Source organism: Astyanax mexicanus, chromosome 5 (genome assembly GCF_023375975.1).
Source record: "Astyanax mexicanus isolate ESR-SI-001 chromosome 5, AstMex3_surface, whole genome shotgun sequence".
Taxonomy (NCBI): Eukaryota; Metazoa; Chordata; class Actinopteri; order Characiformes; family Acestrorhamphidae; genus Astyanax; species Astyanax mexicanus.
In genome coordinates, this window is record NC_064412.1 from 100,001 (window position 1) to 127,484 (window position 27,484).

Consider the following 27,484-nt stretch of genomic DNA (forward strand, 5'->3'; position numbering starts at 1 on the left):
CAATTCATGCGACGCATCTTTTTTGCGAGTGGACTGATAACCAATTTAATAGCCAACCCATTGTGTTTCCAAATGTATTACAAAGTGTCTGTATAAGATCAGTCTACAACAGGTTTCAGGTGGAGGATAATGGGGGAGATGATGCAGCAACAGACTGAATTTAGGATGGTGGGACAACTGGGAGAATTGAGATGTCAGTTAGGATTAGTTTATCAAAAGTATTTGAATAAAGAAGTTTTCTCTTACTATCTAATAACTGGCAGGTCTGAAGAGGAATGTTTATAAGACATCTACAAATCATCACTGTCACATCACTGTCTTTTTTTCCTTCTCCAACAAAACATGAATCTAGCGGTTGTTTTCTACATTGTTATCTTCCAAAATAACTTGGAATAAAATATTTTTAAATTCCACTGAAAGTTAAGATTTTTTTTCTGTTTCTTGGAAAGTTACTCTTTTGTTTGAGGAAATTATGGTTTGATCTGTCAACAACAAAAAGCATTTAAAAAACTATAAACCTTTACAGGCACTTGTAATGATTAGTGAAGTATAATGCTGTGAAGTGAAGTATGTCATAAAAGTAATGAATTGTGTCAACTGTGTTTAAAAATAAGAGTTCCATCTGTCCTTCTGATTCGGTTGTGCAGAACATCTGAAGAATTTAACTGTTTTTCTCTCAGGAAGACACTCAGGTTCTCCTGCAGTCTCTTCTTATCTCAAGACTCGAGTACTGTTCCTCTACTGGCTGATCTTCCACTGCAAACCACCAGAACCCTGAAACTAGTTCAGAATCAGCAGCAGCTCGACTCTTTAGTCTTCAATCTTCCGAAGTTCAGTCATGTGACTCCTTTACTGAGTTTCCTCCACTGACTTCCTGTTGCTGCCAGATCAAATTCAGAACCCTGACTCAAAAACGTCAAAAACAAAAACAGATCAGCTCCTTCATACCTGATGGAAATGGTCAGAGCCAGATCTGCACCAAGAGCTCTTAGAGCTTCCAGTACGACTCGAACCTCCACCCCTCAGAATCACCAACAGAAAACAAACATCCAGACTCTTCTCTGAGCTGCAGGACCGAGGTGGTGGAACCAACTTCCACTGAGAGTCAGAACAGCAGAGTCACTCAAACGCCGACTGAAGACTCATCTTTTCAAAGAGTTTCTAAACTAATCATAAAAAAACTCCTAGGCTTCTAAACATGATCAAGCTCTATTGATTCTAGTCTACAAACTAGCTAAATACCTTAAATGTAATGTAAATGTATTTACTTATCAGCTTTTTCCTGGTCAGTTGCCTACCAACAATCACTGGACACAAGGTAGGAATACCTGCAGAGTACCACACACACTAAATCACACCAAGGGGCAGAATAACATGGCTAATTAATCTACGGTGTGTTTCAGGGAGGAAACCCATGCTGACATGAGGAGAACACACCAAAAAAAAAAAACAATCTCAAAAGCTGTGTAGCAAACACTACCTGATACTGCAGAAACAAACCACCTTCTCTACTGGGTTCTAGATAATATTGAAAGAAGCTTCTTTGACTCATAAGAACCATGTTTTGCAAGTTTATGAATAACCATTAGAAAAGTTAGAAATAGTTATTTAAATGTTGCTGTTTAATACAGAAACATTATTTTTAAGATGTAAAATAATTCCTTACTGAATACTGAGTTTTCTTCCTAATTCAGTGATTGCCAGTTCTACTCACTAGTTCTACTCACTAGAGGGCAGGGTGGAGGGGAAACATATACAAATACAGCTGACCATGCTTAGAGGATAATGCTAAATGGCAATCCTGTTTTTTCAGCTTAACATTTACAGAATGTAGTTATGGAGAGAGAGAGAGAGGTCATCCTGTCTACTGTAAAAGAGTCTAGCACTCTGTTGGACCCTACAGATATTTATCACTTTACTGGTGGAACACTTTCTTTTCTGATGGACACCAGATAGCATAACAAATAACATGAAAACTAGTCACCTAATACAAAATTTAGTATACAATATTTTTTCATAAGTTTTAAATGTTAATGATTAGTGACAAAAGGCCTTGATTATTAAACAGAACAGATTAACCACAAACTGACCAGAATTTTCTGTGAAGGACCTTGAAGGATGACAGTAATGACCATTCTAGCCTCGCTGTTAGATTAAATGAGTACTTTAGTCTATAGGTCACAATCAATATGACTTATGGTGAACTAGAACTGCAAGATCTGTACTAAATAAAAAGGAATCATCCACATTCAAGAGTATTAGTCGTAAAAACACCATGAGAATGTGCAGCTTTGTTACAGATGGAAAAAATGCCAATAGAGGCAATCAACACAGTCGCTATAGCAACTGCTAACATTCAATAGCATACTGTAGATTACTGGGCTGTAAACCCAACAGAACACCAGCCATCAGTGCTTCCACACCGAGCGGCAGCAGCACTCTAACAGAGGGAAGGTGTTTACTGAAGACCTCACCTGGATGCCCCGGAGATTTTAATGAATGCTTCATCACATCCATCCTGGACTCCTGTAATGTTTTGGAATTACCTTCAAGACTACCAACCTCTTCATGAACTCCTGACTTACTTCCTGGTGTTCTAATCTTACTGCATGCTCAGATCGATCTTCACATCAATAGGGTTCTCATACATCCCATCCTGTAAGTCGAACTCTATCGCTATTCCTCCACGTCTTTTCTGATGGATTTTTAACAGACATTGACTCTTTTCATGGATCTAAACTTGGTATAGTCTCAGTGTTTCCATTTCATCCTATTTGCACATCTGCACCAGTATCTCAACTCCACCCAGTCTTAACCTTCTAGCATTCCTATCAGTGGTTCAGTGTTTCATGGTAAACCATTTTTAGCTTCCACAACAAAAGAAGACATCCCCCCAAACCCCCCCCCCCAAAAAAAAAACATCCTCAGATGTTTACTTAATTGTGACACATTGATTTCAAATCAAGGCCCAGAATTTAGTGTTCTGAGTTAAGAAGTCCAAGACCACAACTGTCTGAGAACAAGGTGAGACTCAATTCTTTATAACGGTTGTTGTGTAATTTGTGAGCTACTCTCTGTATGATGGCTGTGCGACCGAAAACCTGACCATTATTTAATAACCATAAACATTTAACATTATACATTTAACATTATAGACGCACTAGATTACAGTTCATACAGAGACTAAGACAAGACTCAAATGAGTTGGTTCTAAATGAGGTAAGAGAGTCTGAATCTTGGATTTATCACTTAGAAATTAAATCATAAAATAATATCTAAATATCCGGCCTGAAGTACGTGTGATTGATGTGGATATTAGTGAAGCTCAAGTTTATACTGATTCAGCATTTAAAACTTTCCTACTGTCATCTAAACATCAATACGACAGATTGCCTTTAGCAAATCACTTAAACTGACGATCGTTCCCTGTTTGTATGTAAATCAATAACTTTCACTCTCTCCATTTTCTCTCTTGTCATAAACAGCATTAATAACCTGATGATTTATATGAGGTGAATATAAATTTGAGTGCTGAATAAATTTGTTGAATGTTTCTGTGGAACTTGTTTGGAGTGTAATAATCTGAGGTTAAAGTTTTTGACGGCAGGTTAATGAGATAGAAACCCTGTCCTGACCTGAGCTGAACCGACCTCAGTGACCCAGCTTTAATTCAGCTTCTTTCTTTTAATGCAATGAAGGTGTGAATAATGAGGAAACAAAGTAGATTCTGATGGAACTTTTTTTTGGTGTTTTGGTTGATGAATCTCCTCTTCTCCTCTCAAAATGCAATAGTTACTTCCAGCAAATCCTTGGAGCGTCTCCTCCTTCACTTCACTTAACAAAACACACAGCACTGCATGCCCTCATTCATATTTAATACTGCATAATAACTCGCTGCAGCAGCGACATGACAGAAATCGGATCCGGGGTCCCCGAGGGCCCCCCACGCTGTGGTTGCGACAATACATTCTGTTTTCATCTCATTAGGAAATAAAAACCATTTCCCTTCTTTGCGAAGATTCGGCAGCCGTGCCGGTTTGCTGTAAATCAGGCCGAGGGAAGAGTAGCATGCTTTCAGCTAATGAGAGAAAAGCACGACGGAATAACAGCGTTCCTGTTTTACAGAAACACCAGAAGAAGACTAATAATGAGAATACACACAGATCTAAACAGAGCAAATATATAAAATATATACATACAATATAAATACAGACCACCAACCCTTAGCCCTGATTAGCTGAATGTTAAAACATCTCCAGGAGGACAGTTTCTGAACACCCTGCTGTTGAGGATATCTAGAATAGGGCCAAACCAAGTTCAGCTGTGAAATATTTTAGGTTAAGGCTTTTAGTGCAGAGAACAACTACTGCAATTTACTCGTATCTCTTTCTAATTTAACCTCAACTATGTTTACTATTCATCTCATTATAAAGGACTTGTCTTTTTTGACTCAGGGTCATTACATATTTATTAGTTTTAAGTACCTATATTTCTAATCTCTTGGTATTAATCTTTAGCGCTTTATTATCTAATATCTCAGCACTTCTTTTCTGTTCTAAGTATTTATTATAGACCTGCAGTGAAAACATATAGACTGAGCAGCTTTCTGGTGTGGTTTGGAAATATTATGCACAGAGAGCCATATGGTCAGTAAAGAGTCATATTAGTGCATTTTTAAAATGTTTGGGCTCTAATTTATTCTTACCTTTTATCATCAGAGTCCCGGAACTTCTGTCTTCTCCGAACTGGTTGCGAGCCTCACAGGTATACAGCCCGGCGTCTGATTTTGTAACATTGGATATCCGCAAGCTCCCGCTCTCCAGAATAGTGATTCTAAAAGACAAAATATGTTCATGTCAGAAAGCACCACACAGTTCCCAACCACAAAACACAACTTTTAAGGAGATAAAAGCAGAACAGCATTGGTGGTTTTGGAAGTATGAAGTCTTAAACAAAATCTAAACATTGTTCAATTGCATTTAACAAGACAAACAAGCAATATTTGAGTGAACACATGTTTAAACGCTTTGTGTGTATTTGTACAACAAACTGCATTAGTTGTTAGAGAAAAAAATTATAATTTATATACAGTGCAAAACTTTAAGTGTTGCTATTTATTTTACAGCATATGATCTGCATTAATTTCAGTTTATAACCTTAAGTGATTATTAATTAAATGGAACAAAATCTTGTTGCATTAGTTAAACATTAATTTGAAATGTTTTTCTTTAGTTCTGCTGTAAAAATCACTGACTTTATCTTAGGTGCCCTTAATAACTGTGTACACATTAACATGTATTAGTGCAGCATATGTAAAATGCAGTAAACTTTAGTTTACAGTCTAGACAGTAATTTAGTATTTGTACTATGGTATTGCATCTATAATAACAAATAAGACCGTTTTCCTTGTCAACAACCAAGGTTCACATTTGTTTTATCCTGTTCTGTATTTAGTCGGTTAGTTTCAGTTTCACACTGCAGTTTTAATGACTGAGCAACTAAACAACTTTACTACACCTGTGTGGGTGAAGTCTTACTATACAGGTGTTGGGTTGAATTGTGTCTCTCTGCCAGAATGAGTCTCTATTCTTGGAGTGCAGGTTTGTCCAGCAGCAGAATGAGTAACAGATTCCCCTCAGATTCCTTTAATTAGTGTTTATAAATAAGAGTTAATTTACAGTTACAGTAGATACAGAATCACCAGCACTGTAATCTGTACCCATACTGCTCTGTAATTAATCTACAGTTACAGTAGATACAGAATCACCAGCACTGTAATCTGTACCCATACTGCTCTGTAATTAATCTACAGTTACAGTAGATACAGAATCACCAGCACTGTAATCTGTTGTACCCGTACTGCTCTGTAATTAATCTACAGTTACATTAGATACAGAATCACCAGCACTGTAATCTGTTGTACCCGTACTGCTCTGTAATTAATCTACAGTAACAGTAGATACAGAATCACCAGCACCGTAATCTGTTGTACCCATACTGCTCTGTAATTAATCTACAGTAACAGTAGATACAGAATCAACAGCACTGTAATCTGTTGTACCCATACTGCTCTGTAATTAATCTACAGTTACAGTAGATACAGAATCACCAGCACCGTAATCTGTTGTACCCGTACTGCTCTGTAATTAATCTACAGTTACAGTAGATACAGAATCACCAGCACTGTAATCTGTTGTACCCGTACTGCTCTGTAATTAATCTACAGTTACAGTAGATACAGAATCACCAGCACTGTAATCTGTTGTACCCGTACTGCTCTGTAATTAATCTACAGTTACAGTAGATACAGAATCACCAGCACTGTAATCTGTTGTACCCGTACTGCTCTGTAATTAATCTACAGTTACAGTAGATACAGAATCACCAGCACTGTAATCTGTTGTACCCGTACTGCTCTGTAATTAATCTACAGTTACAGTAGATACAGAATCACCAGCACTGTAATCTGTTGTACCCGTACTGCTCTGTAATTAATCTACAGTTACAGTAGATACAGAATCACCAGCACTGTAATCTGTTGCACCCATACTGATCTGTAATTAATCTACAGTTACAGTAGATACAGAATCACCAGCACTGTAATCTGTTGCACCCATACTGCTCTGTAATTAATCTACAGTTACAGTAGATACAGAATCACCAGCACTGTAATCTGTTGTACCCGTACTGCTCTGTAATTAATCTACAGTTACAGTAGATACAGAATCACCAGCACCGTAATCTGTTATACCCATACTGCTCTGTAATTAATCTACAGTTACAGTAGATACAGAATCACCAGCACTGTAATCTGTTGTACCCGTACTGCTCTGTAATTAATCTACAGTTACAGTAGATACAGAATCACCAGCACCTCCTCTTTTTTGACAGTAATGATGTCAAAAATAACTATGATCCACCACTCTGGAGAGTTTAGTTCCACACCTGGATCTACAGAAGCTTCTAAAATCCTTTGGAAAAATACTTTTAAAAAGAACTCCAAGCACATTTATTTTACTTCTGAATTGCCTGTAGTTCTACATTTCTGTTGCAGGTTTTTGCAGGTTACTTTGGACGTTTCAGTTGCACTGCAACACACATCAAATTATTCTAAATGCCAATCATTCTCCTTTCAGAATCCATTCCCATTTCCTCTGTGAATAATACAAAATATGCATAAATTAAAACGTGTTTATTAAAATTGTTAAACTCAGTTTGGCCAGTGGTCAAATATGTTTCGTCTTTTTCTGTTATAGAGAAAACCTCCAGAGACGGACGAAGAAAGAAGAGACATTGTCTTATCTAGACCGAGGAATGACCTGATTTTTGCTCAGCTGTTCTTGCAGATTCTCAGGACAGTTTAAATTTACGTATTTTTCTCCTCTTTTTATGGAAACTCACTCCTCTAATAATATGCTTTCATTGCCATTTATGTTTATTTACATTATTTTCTTACATTATTGTGGAGGGTGGAGTGGGTGGATGCTGGTGTTGTGGAGGGTGGAGTGGGTGGATGCTTGTGTTGTGGAGGGTGGAGTGGGTGGATGCTGGTGTTGTGGAGGGTGGAGTGGGTGGATGCTTGTGTTGTGGAGGGTGGAGTGGGTGGATGCTGGTGTTGTGGAGGGTGGAGTGGGTGGATGCTGGTGTTGTGGAGGGTGGAGTGGGTGGATGCTGGTGGTGTTGTTTGGTCACTCAGGTTTGTGGAGGGTGGAGTGGGTGGATGCTGGTGTTGTTGTTGTGGAGGGTGGAGTGGGTGGATTGCTGGTGTTGTGGAGGGTGGATGCTGGTGTTGTGGAGGGTGGAGTGGGTGGATGCTGGTGTTGTGGAGGGTGGATGCTGGTGTTGTGGAGGGTGGATGCTGGTGTTGTGGAAGGTGGAGTGGGTGGATGCTGATATTGTTTGGTTACTCAGGTTTGTGGAGGGTGGAGTGGGTGGATGCTGGTGTTGTGGAGGGTGGAGTGGGTGGATGCTGGTGTTGTGGAGGGTGGATGCTGGTTGGGTGGATGCTGGTGTTGTGGAGGGTGGATGCTGGTGTTGTGGAGGGTGGAGTGGGTGGATGCTGGTGTTGTGGAGGGTGGAGTGGGTGGATGCTGGTGTTGTGGAGGGTGGAGTGGGTGGATGCTGGTGTTGTGGAGGGTGGATGCTGGTGTTGTGGAGGGTGGAGTGGGTGGATGCTGGTGTTGTGGAGGGTGGAGTGGGTGGATGCTGGTGTTGTGGAGGGTGGATGCTGGTTGGGTGGATGCTGGTGTTGTGGAGGGTGGATGCTGGTGTTGTGGAGGGTGGAGTGGGTGGATGCTGGTGTTGTGGAGGGTGGAGTGGGTGGATGCTGGTGTTGTGGAGGGTGGATGCTGGTGGGGTGGATGCTGGTGTTGTGGAGGGTGGAGTGGGTGGATGTTATCTTCTGGTTCTCTCTCTTTAGTTAGGCTGTTTTATTCAGATCTGCCAGAGTCATTAGATAATCACACTCTGATAATGTTTTATATAAATCCAGCATAAATTAATTCTATCTCTCTGTCTTTCTGTTTTCTCCTTTATATGTATTGAGATGCTGTTCCTGATGTTCCCAGCCTGGCTCCGCCCTCTGTGCCATTAATTAGCATTATTTTAGTCATTTTCTCTGTAAAGCTGCTTTGCGTCTGCTCTGCTCTGTTGTAAAAAGTGCTTTATAAATAAAATTGAATTGAATCTATGTAAAGACGCAAGACTACGGCAGTGTTCCCGATCACATACATGCAAATTTCATCACAATCATGATATTACTGGATCCAGCACGCTGCATTCACTTTCCGGCTTTAGATTAGAGCCTGTGCTGCTAAAAAGCCTAAACATGGTCTTCATTAGCAGGGTAAATAACACCAGCGAGGGAACCGGGGGTTAAGATTCGATCAGTAAGTCCGCTCAGGCGTGTCGATGAAAACGAGAGGGCAATCTTTCGCTTTCTACGACTTCACAAAATAATTAGCCCTGCGCCATGCCGTGTTCAATTTCTTACACCTTTTCTGCAGCTGAAGGCTGAACACCAATAGCCATGAGAGCCTGTTCTTATAGAATACACAAAAAGCACAAAATTACAGAACCGTCACACCTTCAAATAATGAAAGAAAGAACTCCACTGACCTACAGGCTTCCCCTCTGACCTGTGAACTTCATATTTCCTCTTATCAAAACGATAATGCCAATAAATCTGGATAAAACAGGGCAGGGTGAGGGTTACCAGCCCAGCTGGACGACCCTTTGATTTCTGGAACTTGTTTTCTTTTTCTCTCTTCAGTGGAAACGTATGAAAAACACCCTGCTTTCTGTTTAAGAGTCTAATCAAAAAAGAAACCCATCTCTGCTCTGCCTAAAAAAATCTGTCATGGCTGCTGTGTTTCCACGCTATTCTTACCCACATACAGCCAAGGGAAAAAATACAACATACTGAAATTTAATCTTTATCTGAACAGTGCTGAAATCACAGTCACATCAAACTACGTGCCCTGCTCAGTTTCATTTTTAGCAACAGAACAATCATTTGTTGATAGTCGGAAAAAGGTTCTCTCCCTGACGGTTCTCCAATAGCCACCTAATTGATATTGATTTTTTTTGCATATATGGGCTGTTTCAATGCCTCTTAAACTCCACCATTCATTACATTAATATCTGACAAACACGTAACCATAGGCTGGAGTCTGTTTTTTAATATATATAATGGGATAGAGCATCCGTCTCTGTTTATTTAGAACACAGCAGCGCTTCTACCTTTAGGCCTCTACTTATAAATTTAATTCATTGCCTCAAAGTTCTATCAGTTTTCCTCAAACCACATCCTGAAACACCAGCTTCTGAGGATCATCTGACGACTGTATGAGTGTGGAGTGTGTAAGACTGTGTACGAGAATGTGTATGAGTGTGTATGAGTGTGTATAAGTGTATAAGACAGTGTACGAGAGTGTACATGTGTGCACAGGAGTATTTGTGTAAAAGTGTGTAAAAGTGTTTATAATAGTATAATAACAGTATAATAGTATAATAACAATTTATTAATTATTAATAATAATAAGTATAATAATAGTATAATAACAGAAGAGAGAAGTGGTTGCAGGTCGAGGCTGGAATAATATTTTGCCACGTGTTCTCGGGGTTGACCCGTGACTCTGGGTGGTTCTGTGGTATTGCAGGTTTCCATGGTGATGCAGAAATTCGTAATATAAAGCTGAGGCACCAACAGTATCTATTTAACTGTTAATGTTAAAGGTAATCTTTACATCAGTAGAGCTCTTCAGGTGAAAGAGAAAAAGTGAATGAAAAGATAAGTGCACGCATTGGAATGATTGTAAAACTTTATAAGCTCTTTTGTGGTCATCATTAATCATTTTTTAGATGATAAAATGGTAAAAAGAGTTGAAGAATCACCCTTATATTCCTACATGAATGCAGCAGTTATACTGGAGTTTCCCTCAGAAGAAGAGCTCGTACTGACGTGACACTTTTCTCAAGATAATTTTCTTAACACATTCTGCACTGTTCAATAATTCAGCGAGCTGATTTAGTATGTGAGCCCCCGACTCCGACTCCCAGCAACAGGCTCTTAATTCAATTCTTGCCTCAAAATAATTCCAACACTGAACCCTAACAGAGAGCCGGCCTTCAGATCATAGTGTTGGGCTGTGCGGCACTGAGCCACTCCCCCCCCACCACCCAATACAAGTAAGACATGGTATTAAAAGCGACACTAGCATGAACTGATTCATTCTAATTTCAGGACACTCATAAAGATCCCTGAATTAATGGCACAGGCAGCTCACAGGGCAGTAAAGGTGATGATCTCAATTAGCCTGCATCTCCCCTCAGCTTCAGGAGAGAGGGATGAGTGTTTCAACAGTAAAAAGAGAGAGAGAGAGTAAGTGACAACAACTTGTGTTAAGATGTTAAGGTTTGCATTGCTTGGTATAAAAATACAATACGTTAAATTAGAGATAATGTTTAGGGGGCACATTGGGATTGCTTATTAGAGGTGTGCCAAAAAATCGATTCATATAAGAATCTTGATTCTCATTTACTACGATTCAGAATCAATTTAAATTCCCAAAATCGGTTCTAAGTCGTGCTGAAGTTTGTTTTGAAACTTTTCCGCGCATGCGTTTGCCCCAGAGCCTGCTGCGTGGTGAAGTCTCGCGTAATTACAAAATTACTTCACCACGCAGCAGGCTCTGGGGCACACGCATGCGCGGAAAAGTTTCAAAACAAATGGAGGAAAGAGAGATTCAACTGGTCCCGTCTTCTTTGAAGACAAAGATATGAAATCATTTTGGTTATCTGGAAGCCCCTCTACCCCTCTACTCAGAGAACCCCCTCAGCTGGTGGAGAACCCATGAGACAGCTTTCCCTCTCTTGGCTAGACAGGCTGAACGCTACTTGTGTATCCCTGGCACTGAGAGAGTGTTCTCCACTGCTGGGGATATAGTGACAGCACAGCGAAGCAGTCTTCCTCCAGAACACGTGGATCGGCTTCTTTTCCTACGAAAGAATCTGAATGTTGCACCTGCAAATGAACAGTAATCTTGAACACTATTCATGTCCAGTTTTCTTTGATGATTTTCAGAAAATCATACAATCAGTTGTTGCACAGTTGTGGACAGTTCCATTGTTGCTAGAGACACTTTCATGAAAAGTTAAGAGGCAGCTAGTTCACTGGTGCTATTTTTCACTTAATTTTTTTTCACTTGTTATTCTTAAAGCTTCTGAAAAATGAAAGTCTTTAATTTGTGCAAAAATAGTGTTGCATGTTGTATTTTTGCACTTTATTTTTGTTCCTGCTTATTTTATAGCTGTGGTCCAGACATCATTTTTTGAAAAGGCACTTTGTATGTTTAATTGCATTATTTATTTTTAGAAAGATTCATTTTTATTTTTGTTACTTAGGCAATAATGTAATATTGCCTTTATGCAATGGTTGAAAAAATACATTTAAGCATTGATTAATGTTCAAAAACACTTTATTGTCTGTATTTGTCATTCTGTCTTGCAAAGCAGACTGTAGTAGATCATGCAGAGTCTATAGACTGAACCAAAATTTTTTATAAATTAAATCGTTTTGAATCACAAATCGATTTTGAATCGAATCGTGAGATAGTAAAAGATTCCCACCCCTATTGTTTAGGTACATAATTCCTAATTCTGTTTTCTCAATGCTGCTGCTGTATTTTTAGCTGTAGTAAGTTGTTTGTTAGCTTTGCTGTGTTGCTGTGCTAATAGCTACTCACTCTATGGGCAAAAACACACACTCTTGAAAGGAGTATCTGATTAATGGTATCCTTTTAGGAATAAGAAGTGCTGCCTAAAATCCACTCAGGGACCGGTGATATCTCGAGAAACAGACAGTAAATTTTGTAATGATGATGTCAGAGAGGTTAAGAGAGTATACTATTAACACATTATGACTTAATTTAATTAATTTATAAGAATAAGTACAACAGACAGAGGGGAGAGATCCCGCCTTCAATTAATGTTGAATATCACAAGTCTGTAAACATAACATTAGAAGGGGTCGATGTTTGTCTACCATCAGGATTAACCAATCGACTGCTTGGATAAATCCATACGTATAGATCTTCTGTGGCAAAGCCACTCACACACCATATCTAATCACATCCTGCTGGTTTAAGTGTCCTGTGGTGCAACGTTAGCAAAATTCCAGCTACAGGCCAGCGGAGGGAACTGCTCCTTTTTTAGTGTTTAGAAAGTAAAAAAAAAGGTAGAATGATAGAAATGGGCTACGTTAGAAGCAGAAGGTGGAAGTTAGTCGAGGGAACTGAAAGCTTCAGGGCATGTTTCAATCCTCTGATGGGTAGAGTGCGCTCCCCTTCACATGACATTCACAAGATTAAACATTCCCAATTTCCCTGGCGAGCAAACGGAGGGCGAAATGAAAAGCGAAGAACACAAGCCGGCCACGTAAACATTCAGGAGGGCGGCACATCCCCTGAAGGTGAGAAAAGGAGTAAGTTTGAATAGTGAAGGTGTGCGTTCCTCATATTCTCTCAGTGTATTCTCTCGTCTGAGCGACTGGGCCTCCCAGCCTCCAACAGATGTTCAATTAGAAACTGAGCAAGGACATCAGAGGATTTGATGTGGGAAAAAAAATGAGACGTGACATTTAAAACATGCTAAAAAAAACATTTCCCATCTAATAAGCGCGAAAGCTTGTTGCTTAAGTATCAGATGCCCCTCTCGCTCGACGAAAGCGTTATTAAACACAACTCGGTATTAAACCACCTGTTTCCACAGCAGCCGGTATTTGATTAACGTATTTTGAGCTAAATTATTCCGTGTTTGAATGACGTCGCGTTACTGCAGGGGACGAGAAAACAGGTCTGCGTTTTAAGTGCAGCGTGGAAAATCAAATTAAAGTCCAGTTCCGATATAACAAGATAACAGAGAACGGACAGGCCGTAATTAGATAAGTAAATGGATCTCGGCCATCGAACGAGTCCTCTGAATCTGTAGTGACAGCAGAGCTGCTCGGCTGTGCATCTCTCCTTCTACCCTCAGAGCTTTGAATTGATTCACCTGGAACCGAGCCGTGGTGGCAGATGTGCTTTTAAATGGAAATCATCCTGACAGCAATCACTTCATGTCCTAGAGTGTACAGTCGTCAAAGCTGACTCTCTCTCCCTCTATCCCTCTCTCTCTCTCTCTCTCTCTCTCTCTCTCTCTGAAGGACAGCAGTGGGGATGTACAGGTACTGCAGGTAAACAGCGTATCTAAAACATCTACCTCAGCATATGCCAACCTTCCTCAGGGCTGATGAATACTGATTTAATCAATTCTTCTGGGTAATATTACTTGATTAATCAACTAATTAAACTATTGTACCTCCTGTTTCCTCTCATTTTGCACACATTTTAAAATCTGAACCAATTTAAAGTTTTGTCTGATGCTCTGAGTATATTTTAATGCAATTCCTGTTGTGTAAATGGACCTAATAGATGCTTTTTACGTTCTAAGAAACAATGCACTCACACTTTACCACTCTCCAGAATAGATCGGTAAGATCTCACTGGGCAACAAGTGATCAATTAAACTCAATTTCTGTCACTATAAAAATTTAGCTCCTAAAAACATGCTTTAAGATCAAGCGCTAATGCAGCAGCCACAGCTACGACGTGACTGATCACTATCAGTACAGCGGCCATCAGAACACAGTGACCGGTCCGTACACCATCACTCCAAGATCAAAAAGAAGCACCGCCCCTAACTCACTCCATAATAATTCATGATTAACCTTTCATCTTCTGTTAAAGGCAGCAGGCTGACTCTTCGTGAGGACAGACGCTCTGATGCGCGATGAAAATCAACCATCATCTGTCCGACTCCATTTACAGCTGAATCTGCACTCAGGTGGAGAACATCACCTGTTTTTATTTGGACTCAGTGAACTCAGGTCTCTAGTTTGGCTTGTTGTAAAATTGCAGATTTCTGTTTAGATTAAATAAAAGTATCTGTGGATTACCAGCACTCCTGAGCTTTATACACAGACCCTGAACGTGTGAGCTGAGAGAGAAGAGCCCTGTGATAAAAACTCCTGAGTTACAGAGCGTAGAAACTGTATCAATACATTTGCAGATTTTAGGATTCACTGTTCTTTCACATTTGAGAAACTGAAAAAAAGCTTGGTCCTGCAGAATTATGAGGACATAAATAAAAAACACTGCTGTTCAATAAAAATTGATCTCATAAACAACTGTACACATGTATTTGTTGACAAGCTGAAGTAAAAGAAGCGTGTGAACTGAACTAGTAAAGTAATTCTACAGTATTTTATACAAATATAACAGTTCTGGAGAGAGTGCAGTTGCACCAAAATTACCTAGTGCAGCTGCTGTGTTCGACTTAGAGTGGAATTAACAGAAATTCTCCTTATTACACTAAATGGAGGAACAATAAACTAACCTCATGATTTGGGTTTTGTTGCATTGGGGAAATAGACACAAAACTCACTTAAATCCATATAATCAATATAGATTTACATTTGCGTCCCCCTGAGATAGTCAGTACAGTCTGTAATATGCAAACATTAGCATGCTCTTTGTGTTTTTGCACATCTTACAACTGTCCAGTTTCACAGGCTGATGTGAAATTTGATTCTGCATCGACTTTATTTACTGTTATATTTTAACCTGTTTTTAATGCAGCTGTGTCAGTACTGTAACGGTTCAGATCCAACCAGGGGCGCAGATGGAAATTTTGAACTGGGGGGGACCAAGCTGTAAAATCATATATATATATATATATATATGCTGCAACAAACTTTAGAATAGTGTTATTGTTATATGTTATTGTTTTTTGTTTCTTCATTGCTACAGCCTAGGCAAGACCAGGAAGACAATGTTAACATTTTACATCTTATAATTTCAGTTAACAACAACTGCTTACTAAAATAACATCATAATAACATCATACATAAAATCAATGGAGAGAGCCGCTGCATGCCTCGGTGCATGCCGGGTTGCGTTGCATTTAACGCAGCTCCGCCCTCCGGCTCAACTTTATTCAAATAAATCCGGCTGTCCAGTCCAGCCAATCAGGGAAAAGCAGGCTGCGTCCAGCCAATGAGGGAAGAGCAGGCTTCGTCTTCACACACACACAAGCCTCTTACACACACACACAGAACAGGCGCCTTTCAACCACAGAAGAGAAGCTGAAAGCGGCAGAATATGGATTTATAGAGCTGTAGGTTACAGTGAGGTTGGTAAAAAAAATAAAAATATTAAACTTATGACTGTCTACTTCTGTTGCTTCATTTTAATTCAAAAACAAGCAAGGAGATCCAGCGCAGCGGATTGCGTTGAAAAAAAGTGCCAGTGGACACGTACCGTAAGGAGCTGGTAACTGCCTGTGTCTGTAGTCTACAGGCAGTTACCAGCTCCTTAGAACCCCGGACTTGAGAAGGTGCGTTAAATTTACATTGGAACTGGAACACGGAGCTCCGAACAATGTAACCTCTGAACTGAACGCTTCCTAGTTTAAAAACGAGGGCATTGTGGAACACAGAACTCCACAAACGTACAGTTAATTAAATTAAAACCCCAACGTTTATGCTTGTAGATGCTAGATTTCGGATGAGGTCACTATAAATCTGGGGGGGACATGTCCCCCCCGTCCCCAGTGCCATCTGCGCCCATGGATCCAACACAAATACTGTCATATCCCACAGTGTACTTTCAGTTCAGATCAGCCGAGTTTAGATCAGCAGAGTTTAGATTAGCTGAGTTTAGATCAGCAGAGTTTAGATCAGCAGAGTTTAGATTAGCTGAGTTTAGATCAGCAGAGTTTAGATCAACAGAGATTAAATCAGCAGAGATTAAATCAGCTGAGTTTAGATTAGCTGAGTTTAGATCAGCAGAGATTAAATCAGCAGAGATTAAATCATCTGAGTTTAGATTAGCTGAGTTTAGATCAGCTGAGTTTAGATCAGCAGAGATTAAATCAGCAGAGATTAAATCAGCTGAGTTTAGATCAGCTGAGTTTAGATCAGCTGAGTTTAGATCAGCAGAGATTAAATCAGCAGAGATTAAATCAGCTGAGTTTAGATTAGCTGAGTTTAGATCAGATGAGTTTAGATCAGCAGAGTTTAGATCAGCAGAGTTTAGATCAGCTGAGTTTAGATCAGCTGAGTTTAGATCAGCAGAGTTTAGATTAGCTGAGTTTAGATCAGCTGAGTTTAGATCAGCAGAGTTGATATCAGCTGAGTTTAGATCAGCCGAGTTTAGATCAGCTGAGTTTAGATCAGCAGAGTTTAAATCAGCAGAGTTTAAATCAGCTGAGTTTAGATCAGCTGAGTTTAGATCAGCTGAGTTTAAATCAGCTGAGTTTAGATCAGCAGAGTTGATATCAGCTGAGTTTAGATCAGCTGAGTTTAGATCAGCAGAGATTAAATCAGCAGTTTAGATCAGCTGAGTTTAGATCAGCAGAGTTTAAATCAGCTGAGTTTAGATCAGCTGAGTTTAGATCAGCAGAGATTAAATCAGCAGAGATTAAATCAGCTGAGTTTAGATCAGCTGAGTTTAGATCAGCAGAGATTAAATCAGCAGAGTTTAGATCAGCTGAGTTTAGATCAGCAGAGTTTAAATCAGCTGAGTTTAGATCAGCTGAGTTTAGATCAGCAGAGATTAAATCAGCAGAGATTAAATCAGCTGAGTTTAGATCAGCTGAGTTTAGATCAGCAGAGATTAAATCAGCAGAGTTTAGATCAGCTGAGTTTAGATCAGCAGAGTTTAAATCAGCTGAGTTTAGATCAGCTGAGTTTAGATCAGCAGAGATTAAATCAGCAGAGTTTAGATCAGCTGAGTTTAGATCAGCAGAGTTTAAATCAGCTGAGTTTAGATCAGCTGAGTTTAGATCAGCAGAGATTAAATCAGCAGAGATTAAATCAGCTGAGTTTAGATCAGCTGAGTTTAGATCAGCAGAGATTAAATCAGCAGAGTTTAGATCAGCTGAGTTTAGATCAGCAGAGTTTAAATCAGCTGAGTTTAGATCAGCTGAGTTTAGATCAGCAGAGATTAAATCAGCAGAGATTAAATCAGCTGAGTTTAGATCAGCCGGCAGGTCTCAGCTAAAATCTTTATCCCAGCAGAACACGACATGTTGAGCAGGAGGAGAGACAGACAGACAGACAGACAGACAGACAGATAATCGCCTTCTTCTTCCTCCACTGCTGCTTAAACAATAAATAAAACCTGAACGGGGGGTTGGGGGGGGGGGGGTGGTGCTATAAAGATGGATTACCCTGCCGGTGACTCCGCCCCGCCCCGCCTTCAAGCTCCACTAAAGAACAGCTTCATAATTAAGGTAATTAATCTCCTCCAGCTTTGATCAGACAGCTGCTCTTCACTCTTCACTCAGACTCATCTGCATAAAAACAGATCTGCTGATTATTAATCTGATTAAAGAGCCGCTTCTCCTCTGTTTAGTTCAGTGAAGCTGGTGGAGCGCGGCGTCAGGTTCAGAAGCTAAACAGTGGTGACAGTGATGATGACGGTGGTGGTGATGGTGGTGACAGTGATAATAATGTGGTGACGGAGATGGTGACAGTGGTGAAGGTGGTTATGGTGGTGATGACAGTGGTGATAATGGTGGACCATTTATACATTAAAATAAATAAACATTGCTACATATAGATAAAAGGGTAGAAATTTAATCTATGACACATTAAAACTGGTGTAAGAGATCTTATTCCCACATGTTGCTCAAACACCTCCTATACTGCTCAGATCTTCTCCACACATTTCCCACCACAGTTCCTCCAATTCACCACACCCACCAAAACCACTGCTCACCACACCCACCAAAACCACTGCTCACCACACCCACCAAAACCACTGCTCACCACACCCACCAAAACTGAACACGCTGAGCGCTCTGAACACTCTGAACACAATGAGCACTCTGAGCACTCTGAACACTCTGAACACACTGAACACTCTAAACACAATGAGCACTCTGAGCACTCTGAACACTCTGAACAGACTGAACACACTGAGCACTCTGAACACACTGAGCACTCTGAACACACTGAGCACTCTGAACACAGTGAACACTCTGAGCACTCTGAACACATTGAACACTCTGAACACTGAGCACTCTGAACACTCTGAACACTCTGAACACAATGAGCACTCTGAGCACTCTGAACACACTGAGCACTCTGAACACACTGAACACTCTGAACACACTGAACACTCTGAGCACTCTGAGCACTCTGAGCACTCTGAGCACAATGAGCACTCTGAACACTGAGCACTCTGAACACTCTGAACACAATGAGCACTCTGAGCACTCTGAACACTCTAAGCACTCTGAGCACAATGAGCACTCTGAACACTGAGCACTCTGAACACTCTGAACACAATGAACACACTGAGCACTCTGAACACTCTGAGCACTCTGAGCACAATGAGCACTCTGAACACTGAGCACTCTGAACACTCTGAACACAATGAACACACTGAGCACTCTGAACACTCTAAGCACTCTGAGCACAATGAGCACTCTGAACACTGAGCACTCTGAACACTCTGAACACAATGAACACATTGAACACTCTGAACACTGAGCACTCTGAACACAATGAACACACTGAGCACTCTGAACACTCTGAACACAATGAACACATTGAACACTCTGAACACTGAGCACTCTGAACACAATGAACACACTGAGCACTCTGAACACTCTAAGCACTCTGAGCACAATGAGCACTCTGAACACTGAGCACTCTGAACACTCTGAACACAATGAGCACTCTGAGCACTCTGAACACTCTAAGCACTCTGAGCACAATGAGCACTCTGAAAACAATGAGCACTCTGAAAACAATGAGCACTCTGAAAACAATGAGCACTCTGAACACTGAAACTGAAGTTACCTGCTGTTCTCTCTCAGAGTCTCGCTGCCTTTCCTCCAGGAGATTTTCCCCCACGGAGACATCTTCGGCCTGCACTCCACCAGCACATCACCCCCCTCCTTCACCAGAGTATGAGCCCTCAGCTGACTCCCGGTGAACGATGGAGCCACGGCTGAAACCAGAGAAAAGGGTCTGAATAAAACAAAATCTACAAATCTTTTACTTTCATCACTACGATCCACTTCTAATCTTCATCTGAGACAAAAAGAAACCAGCTTTTAAAATATAACTTTTCACACGAGTGTTTGAGAATTCTGAGGTAAAACAGTTATTTTAATGATGTTTATTTAGAGGAACCTCTGATAGAGATGATCTAATTAACAACATAAAGTAACTCTCTCACCCAGAAAAAAATAAAATCAAACAAAAAACAAAACCTTCTCCATCTTTTATACAGCAGTAAAAACATGGTAGCTTTACTGTGTGAATATATCTATACCAGCACAGCTCAGTTATTAAAAGATGAGAGACAGTTAATATTCTGATATTCAGAATAAATAAACTGTTTTTTAGGACTATAGCAGCATTGTTAAATATCTGGGCTCTAATTCACTTGTGACTGTTAATAATCATTGTGTTTAAATTCACATTACAGGAAGCAATTATTTTCCTGTAAAAAAATAACACAGATTTCTCCCAAACATGTTTCAGGATAATACATGGATTACAGATTACATACCAACTTGGTGTGCAGTTTGTGCTGATTTAAGTTTAATTCATTACCTGTTTTTATACCATTGGCCAGTATAGAGAAATATGGGCGGGGTCTGGATGGTCACATGGCCTCCAGTCTGTACTGCACATGCTCTGGCTCCAAATTTAAGAGTAAACATAAAGGCAGATCTTTATAATATCGTATGTGATCATCTGTTTAATATCGAGTTTATGGTTTAGTCAGACGGCCCGAGTATTTACTGCTCATTTCCACATCCAGCACACTGATTGGCTCTCAAGAGTTGTGGGGGCGTAGCTGAGCAGATGATTAGATGGATTTGTTGAGCTAAGAAATAGAACAGTGGCATCAGAAGTGAGAGAAGCATGTGGACTGAGGCAGTAGAGTAATATTACAGGATTTTAAAGCTGAGGTGGTGAATATAAAACCCATTTTTCTCAGCAGTCACTGAGCCACGACTAAAACTCAAAAGCTGCTATTTAGGATGAAGGTGCTCCAAAATTCTGCTGTAAAATCTTCAGTTTAAAGCTGAGGATCATCAGGCCTTTAGCAGGAGCAGCTTTCTGCTCTTTCTGAACATTTCCATCCATGAAGCTTTAATATGTGATTCTGATATTTTATTTTATATTTTATTTATATTCATATCTAACGTTGTTTTAAACAACTTTTTTCTTGGAGCTGCTGCTTTACCTTTTTTTAAAGCTGCTTGATTTAGTGTGAGAATCTGATCCTTCAATTACACTGCACCCACTTTCCCTTAACCCCACCCCTGCAGCTCATACACACCACCCACAAAAACTGTAATTACCTATTTATCTGTTTAACAATTACTAAACATATCCATTCATACATTATCTTTTCATTTATTACAGCTTCTATCTATAGGAATTTATAATTAAAAAAATACTATATTACAGGACTAATATATTTGATTATATATTATTTTATATTTTATTTGTCACTAGATTTATTTTAAATAATGATTTAAAATAAACTCCAGATCTGCTTTTCTAATATCAGTACAGTCTGTTTTCTGTAATTGTGTATCCAGTGTTTATGAGCAGGTTAATGATGGATCTTACCGATCACTCTGAGCTCGGCGTTGGAGTAAACCTCGCCGTACTTGTTCCCGGCCACACATTGGTAAATTCCAGCGTCGGAGAGAACCAAGTGACTGATGGACAGAGCGCCATTAACCACCTGCACCCTCTCCTGCAGAACAAAAACACGTATCTCCGTTAAGAGTCTTTTACTGAGATTGCTAATCTGCATAAAAGTGCTCGCTGTCCGCCAGGGTGTGAATTATGTCTGGAGGCTGATGGACGCAGCCACCCATAAATCTGGACGTTTGTTGCTAATGGAGGAAGGAGGGAGGAGGTGTAGACGGAGGGGGGAAGGTGGAGGACAGCAAAGAACACGACTGTAATAAATCTGTATATTTATTATGTGGAAATACAGCTGTACTCTGTTTATTTGATAAGTAAAGTGAAAGAGAGAGAGAGAGAGAGAGAGTAAAAAGGAGAAGGTATGTCAGGTTTATGATGGTTGTGAACTGTATTAGTCCTGCTCACACTGACCAACGTCTGTCTTACAAATAATTACAGAAAAATAAATTACCCTGAATAAACCAGAAACATCAGAAATATCAGCATCTGAATTTACTAATCTGCATTTATTCCTCGCTGAAAACTGGTGAAGCTGCGCAGAAGAGAAATAGTTAACTGGTTTTCAGTCTAAAAATGAACATAAAATTATTCCCATCATGTTTCACTGTTTTACCCTCAGATCCTCACTGTAAACATCTCAGAACATCAGCTTTATATAAATAATTCCAGCTTTATAACAACATATCGATGGGTGAGGAGAGTTAAAGGAAGATGGAGGATGAGGTGAAGAGATGATGAGGTGAGATGGAGGTGAGGTGGAGGAGGGTTGGGTATCAGTGGGTGAGGGAGATGGAGGAGGAGGTGAGGTGGAGGTGGGTTGGGTATCAGTGGGTGAGGGAGATGGAGGAGGAGGTGAGGTGGAGGTGGGTTGGGTATCAGTGGGTGAGGGAGATGGAGGAGGAGGTGAGGTAGAGGTAGGTTGGGTATTGGTGGGTGAGGGAGATGGAGATGGAGGTGAGGTGGAGGAGGAGGTAGGTTGGGTATCGGTGGGTGAGGGAGATGGAGGAGGAGGTGAGGTGGAGGTAGGTTGGGTATCGGTGGGTGAGGGAGATGGAGGAGGAGGTGAGGTGGAGGTGGGTTGGGTATCAGTGGGTGAGGGAGATGGAGGAGGAGGTGAGGTGGAGGTAGGTTGGGTATCAGTGGGTGAGGGAGATGGAGGAGGAGGTGAGGTGGAGGTGGGTTGGGTATCAGTGGGTGAGGAAGATGGAGGAGGAGGTGAGGTGGAGGTAGGTTGGGTATCAGTGGGTGAGGGAGATGGAGGAGGAGGTGAGGTGGAGGTGGGTTGGGTATCAGTGGGTGAGGGAGAAGTAGGAGGAGGTGAGGTGGAGGTGGGTTGGGTATCGGTGGGTGAGGGAGATGGAGATGGAGGTGAGGTGGAGGTAGGTTGGGTATTGGTGGGTGAGGGAGATGGAGATGGAGGTGAGGTGGAGGAGGAGGTAGGTTGGGTATCGGTGGGTGAGGGAGATGGAGGAGGAGGTGAGGTGGAGGTAGGTTGGGTATCGGTGGGTGAGGGAGATGGAGGAGGAGGTGAGGTGGAGGTGGGTTGGGTATCAGTGGGTGAGGGAGATGGAGGAGGAGGTGAGGTAGAGGTGGGTTGGGTATCAGTGGGTGAGGAAGATGGAGGAGGAGGTGAGGTGGAGGTAGGTTGGGTATCAGTGGGTGAGGGAGATGGAGGAGGAGGTGAGGTGGAGGTGGGTTGGGTATCAGTGGGTGAGGGAGATGGAGCAGGAGGTGAGGTGGAGGTGGGTTGGGTATCAGTGGGTGAGGAAGATGGAGGAGGTGAGGTGGAGGTGGGTTGGGTATCAGTGGGTGAGGGAGATGGAGGAGTTGAGGTGGAGGTGGGTTGGGTATCAGTGGGTGAGGGAGATGGAGGTGAGGTGGAGGTGGGTTGGGTATCGGTGGGTGAGGGAGATGGAGGAGGAGGTAGGTTGGGTATCGGTGGGTAAGGGAGATGGAGGAGGAGTTGAGGTGGAGGTGGGTTGGGTATCGGTGGGTGAGGGAGATGGAGGAGGAGGTGAGGTGGAGGTGGGTTGGGTATCGGTGGGTGAGGGAGATGGAGATGGAGGTGAGGTGGAGGTGGAGGTAGGTTGGGTATTGGTGGGTGAGGGAGATGGAGATGGAGGTGAGGTGGAGGAGGAGGTAGGTTGGGTATCGGTGGGAGATGGAGATGGAGGTGAGGTGGAGGTGGAGGTAGGTTGGGTATCGGTGGGTGAGGGAGATGGAGGAGGAGGTAGGTTGGGTATTGGTGGGTGAGGGAGATGGAGATGGAGGTGAGGTGGAGGAGGAGGTAGGTTGGGTATCGGTGGGTGAGGGAGATGGAGATGGAGGTGAGGTGGAGGAGGAGGTAGGTTGGGTATCGGTGGGTGAGGGAGATGGAGATGGAGGTGAGGTGGAGGAGGAGGTAGGTTGGGTATCGGTGGGTGAGGGAGATGGAGGAGGGTGATGGAGGCCGCCGGAGTGGAAAAGCACATGGCAGTATTTATCTGTTTAGCGGCTTCGGCTAGCGCTATTAATTAAGCGTGACGGTTCACTTAAATCAGCAGTTTTGCGTAGAGGAGGACCTGAGGGAGACCATCTGCTGAATTACAGTGATCGGGTCACTTCAGCGCTCGGTCAGGACGATGCGGCGCTGCGGTTTATCAGGACGAGTTTGTGTTTTTACTGAACCACATTAAACCAGGGTTTAACCCGGCCGTCACCAAACCATTAACCCTTTAACAGAATCCTTTAATAAAGAGATTAAACCTCTTTTACACTGATAATATTAAAAATAGGAACTTCAGTAATCAGATTGATTACAGTGCTGAATGTTGATAATGGCATTTGGAAATTGCAATAGTTCTACATTGATTAATTCAATTATCCCTCCAAATCATGCTATACCTCTCTGATGCAAATGTAGCTAAAGGACCCAATCAGGGATTTAGCTCTTAACCAGCAGAAACAAAAGGTGTTAGAAAATTTAACATGTTTTGATTATCATAATTTGATCATGCTTCATTTGATTTGAAGATTATTTACTATTAAAACATTTCTTCAGATGTTTTTACCTGATCCAAATAATGACTGCCTTCAGAAATCCTTGATTGGCTACATGGACCGTTAGATTTATGAAGATCTAAAAGTAGAAAAGTAGATCTTCAGGTGAGGGATGAAGACCACACCCCCTGTGTTTGTGCTGCTGTTCCTCACTAGTGTGCATATTTACTGTCAAAACTGAGACTAAATTTAATGAGGATTTTTATCTTAGTATTTTTAAAAGCATAATTTAGAAGCTGAGAGGAACTTCAGCCACAAACAGAAAATATTCTTCTGCTTTTCTTAACAAAGAACAAAAAGAACTCATGGACAGATTGTTAATTATGCAGCGCTGAGATCCTGACTGGGCAGTAAAGAGTGAGTCAGATGGAGGGAGTCTGGATATCGTGGTAAGATCTTACCTCACTCTTATTAATATCACTAATATCACTAATATCACTCTTCAGACGGATCGATGAACTCTGGTTTGTTCGGTAACATGTTGCGCAAGTGAGCAAATTTCCATAAAGTGTGTTTATTTGTTTATTTATTATATCTGTTCTGTGCAGAGACTTCAGCGATCAATCTCTACTGAATAATGCAGCTTTATAAGGGCAGGGGCTGAGAATTCTGGGAAAAGGAGTCTTTTGTGTAAATGCATCACTCTAATGATCTATAACTCACACTGAAAATTACAAAGGGTTGTGTTCAATATAAAGAGATAAAAGTGAATCAGCATTTATTGTGCTGTAGTGAAGCGCTGTAATAGAGACGGGGAAACGCATGTTTAGTAGACGGTAAAGGTTTATAAGCCCTCTCTCTCTCATTGGCCTGCGGGGAGAAGAGGATTAAATTCTGCTCTCTGAGTTCAGAGATTTAATGGAAGATTACTGCGCTCTGTTTTCCTGAGTTCAGCCACATTTAAACCAACTCATCACTTTAAGATCAAGTGTACATTACTGGAGATTATGTAAATATTCTGCATTTGATGACGACATAAATCTAAAACTAAGCTCAAGATCCACAGCTGAGTTTTAGAACATGATTTAGACCAAAAGCTCTGAGAAACAACCTTTCAGCACCCAGACAGCAGCGGGAGGTTAGAAACTTTTCTCAAGGGAATCTCAATTTCTAATGGACATCATTCTTTGTCAGTTGCTTTTCATAAGAGCATCTGCTAAATGTAAAGTAATGTAATGTAAAAGTGACAACAAAAGACCCTCTGCCCTGGTCATCGTAAAACTTTCTGTCCTTTTATATTATTACTTTATAAAAGAGTGAGTGTGATCTCTTGTTGAATGCAGTTTAGAATAAGATTTATAAAGCAAGTCATGAGTAAATTATTTTTAGGTGACATTACTATATAATATACAATAAATCAACAAATGCAAAGGATTGTTTTTTGTAAAACTGGAAAATATCTTTTCTTCTTGAGAAATAAGATTACTGTGCTGGAATCAGACAATTCTTTACACTTTACTTTATACACCAAACTTTACACCATACTTTACTAGTTTACAGTCATGTGACCTGAAGTGGAGCGTCTTTTAAAATCTGCAAAACAAACTTGTTCAATAATGAAGCAAAAATCCCAGAAACGAAAGCAGATCAGAATCAGACGAACCTCTTCAGCCTCCAGATTTTCTCCATTTTTCATCCACCTGTAGGAGGGTTTGGGTTTTCCGGTGGCGGTGCATTCCCACACCACAGCGTCCCCGATCGCCTTCTGCAGATCCTGCGGCTTCTCGATCAGCTGCGGCGGAGCTAGAACCACATCAACACACAGCAGAACCACATCAACAACAGAACCATATCAACACAAAGCAGAACCACATCAACACACAGCAGAACCACATCAACACACAGCAGAACCACATCAACACACAGCAGAACCACATCAACACACAGCAGAACCACATCAACAGCTGAACCATATCAACACACAACAGAACCACATCAACACACAGCAGAACCACATCAACACACAGCAGAACCACATCAACACACAACAGAACCATATCAACACACAGCAGAACCACATCAACACACAACAGAACCATATCAACACACAGCAGAACCACATCAACACAGCAGAACCACATCAATACACAACAGAAACACATCAACACACAGCAGAACCACATCAACAGCAGAACCACATCAACAGCAGAACCACATCAACACACAACAGAACCACATCATCACACAGCAGAACCATATCAACACACAGCAGAACCACATCAACACACAGCAGAACCATATCAACACACAACAGAACCACATCAACACACAGCAGAACCACATCAACACACAGCAGAACCACATCAACACACAGCAGAACCACATCAACACACAGCAGAACCATATCAACACACAGCAGAACCACATCAACACACAGCAGAACCATATCAACACACAGCAGAACCACATCAACACAGCAGAACCACATCAACACACAACAGAACCACATCAACACACAGCAGATCCACATCAACACACAGCAGAACCACATCAACAGCTGAACCATATCAACACACAACAGAACCACATCAACACACAGAAGAACCACATCAACACACAGCAGAACCACATCAACACACAGCAGAACCACATCAACACACAGCAGAACCACATCAACACACAGCAGAACCACATCAACACACAGCAAAAACACATCAACACACAGCAGAACCACATCAACACACAGCAGAACCACATTAACACACATCAGAACCATATCAACACACAGCAGAACCACATCAACACACAGCAGAACCACATCAACACACAGCAGAACCACATCAACACACAGCAGAACCACATCAACACAACAGAAACACATCAACACACAGCAGAACCACATCAACACACAGCAAAAACACATCAACACACAGCAGAACCACATCAACACACAGCAAAAACACATCAACACACAGCAGAACCACATCAACACACAGCAAAAACACATCAACACACAGCAGAACCACATCAACACACAGCAAAAACACATCAACACACAGCAGAACCATATCAACACACAGCAGAACCACATCAACACAGCAGAACCACATCAACACACAACAGAACCACATCAACACACAGCAGAACCACATCAACAGCAAAAACACATCAACAGCAGAACCACATCAACACACAGCAAAAACACATCAACACACAGCA

At 41.2% G+C, this 27,484-nt stretch overlaps 1 protein-coding gene across 1 annotated transcript in view; it reads right to left on the minus strand.

The window, feature by feature from the left end:
* The window catches only part of cntn4 (contactin 4), a 151,090-nt gene that overhangs the window by 23,852 nt on the left and 99,754 nt on the right, over window positions 1–27,484 (minus strand). Inside the window, exons 9-12 of the mRNA XM_049479461.1 lie at window positions 25,929–26,068; window positions 21,203–21,332; window positions 19,409–19,559; window positions 4,706–4,833 (exon numbers count right to left, since the gene is read on the minus strand). Of these exons, the coding sequence (XP_049335418.1) occupies window positions 4,706–4,833; window positions 19,409–19,559; window positions 21,203–21,332; window positions 25,929–26,068 (549 nt within the window). The remainder of the gene's footprint in view (window positions 1–4,705; window positions 4,834–19,408; window positions 19,560–21,202; window positions 21,333–25,928; window positions 26,069–27,484) is intronic.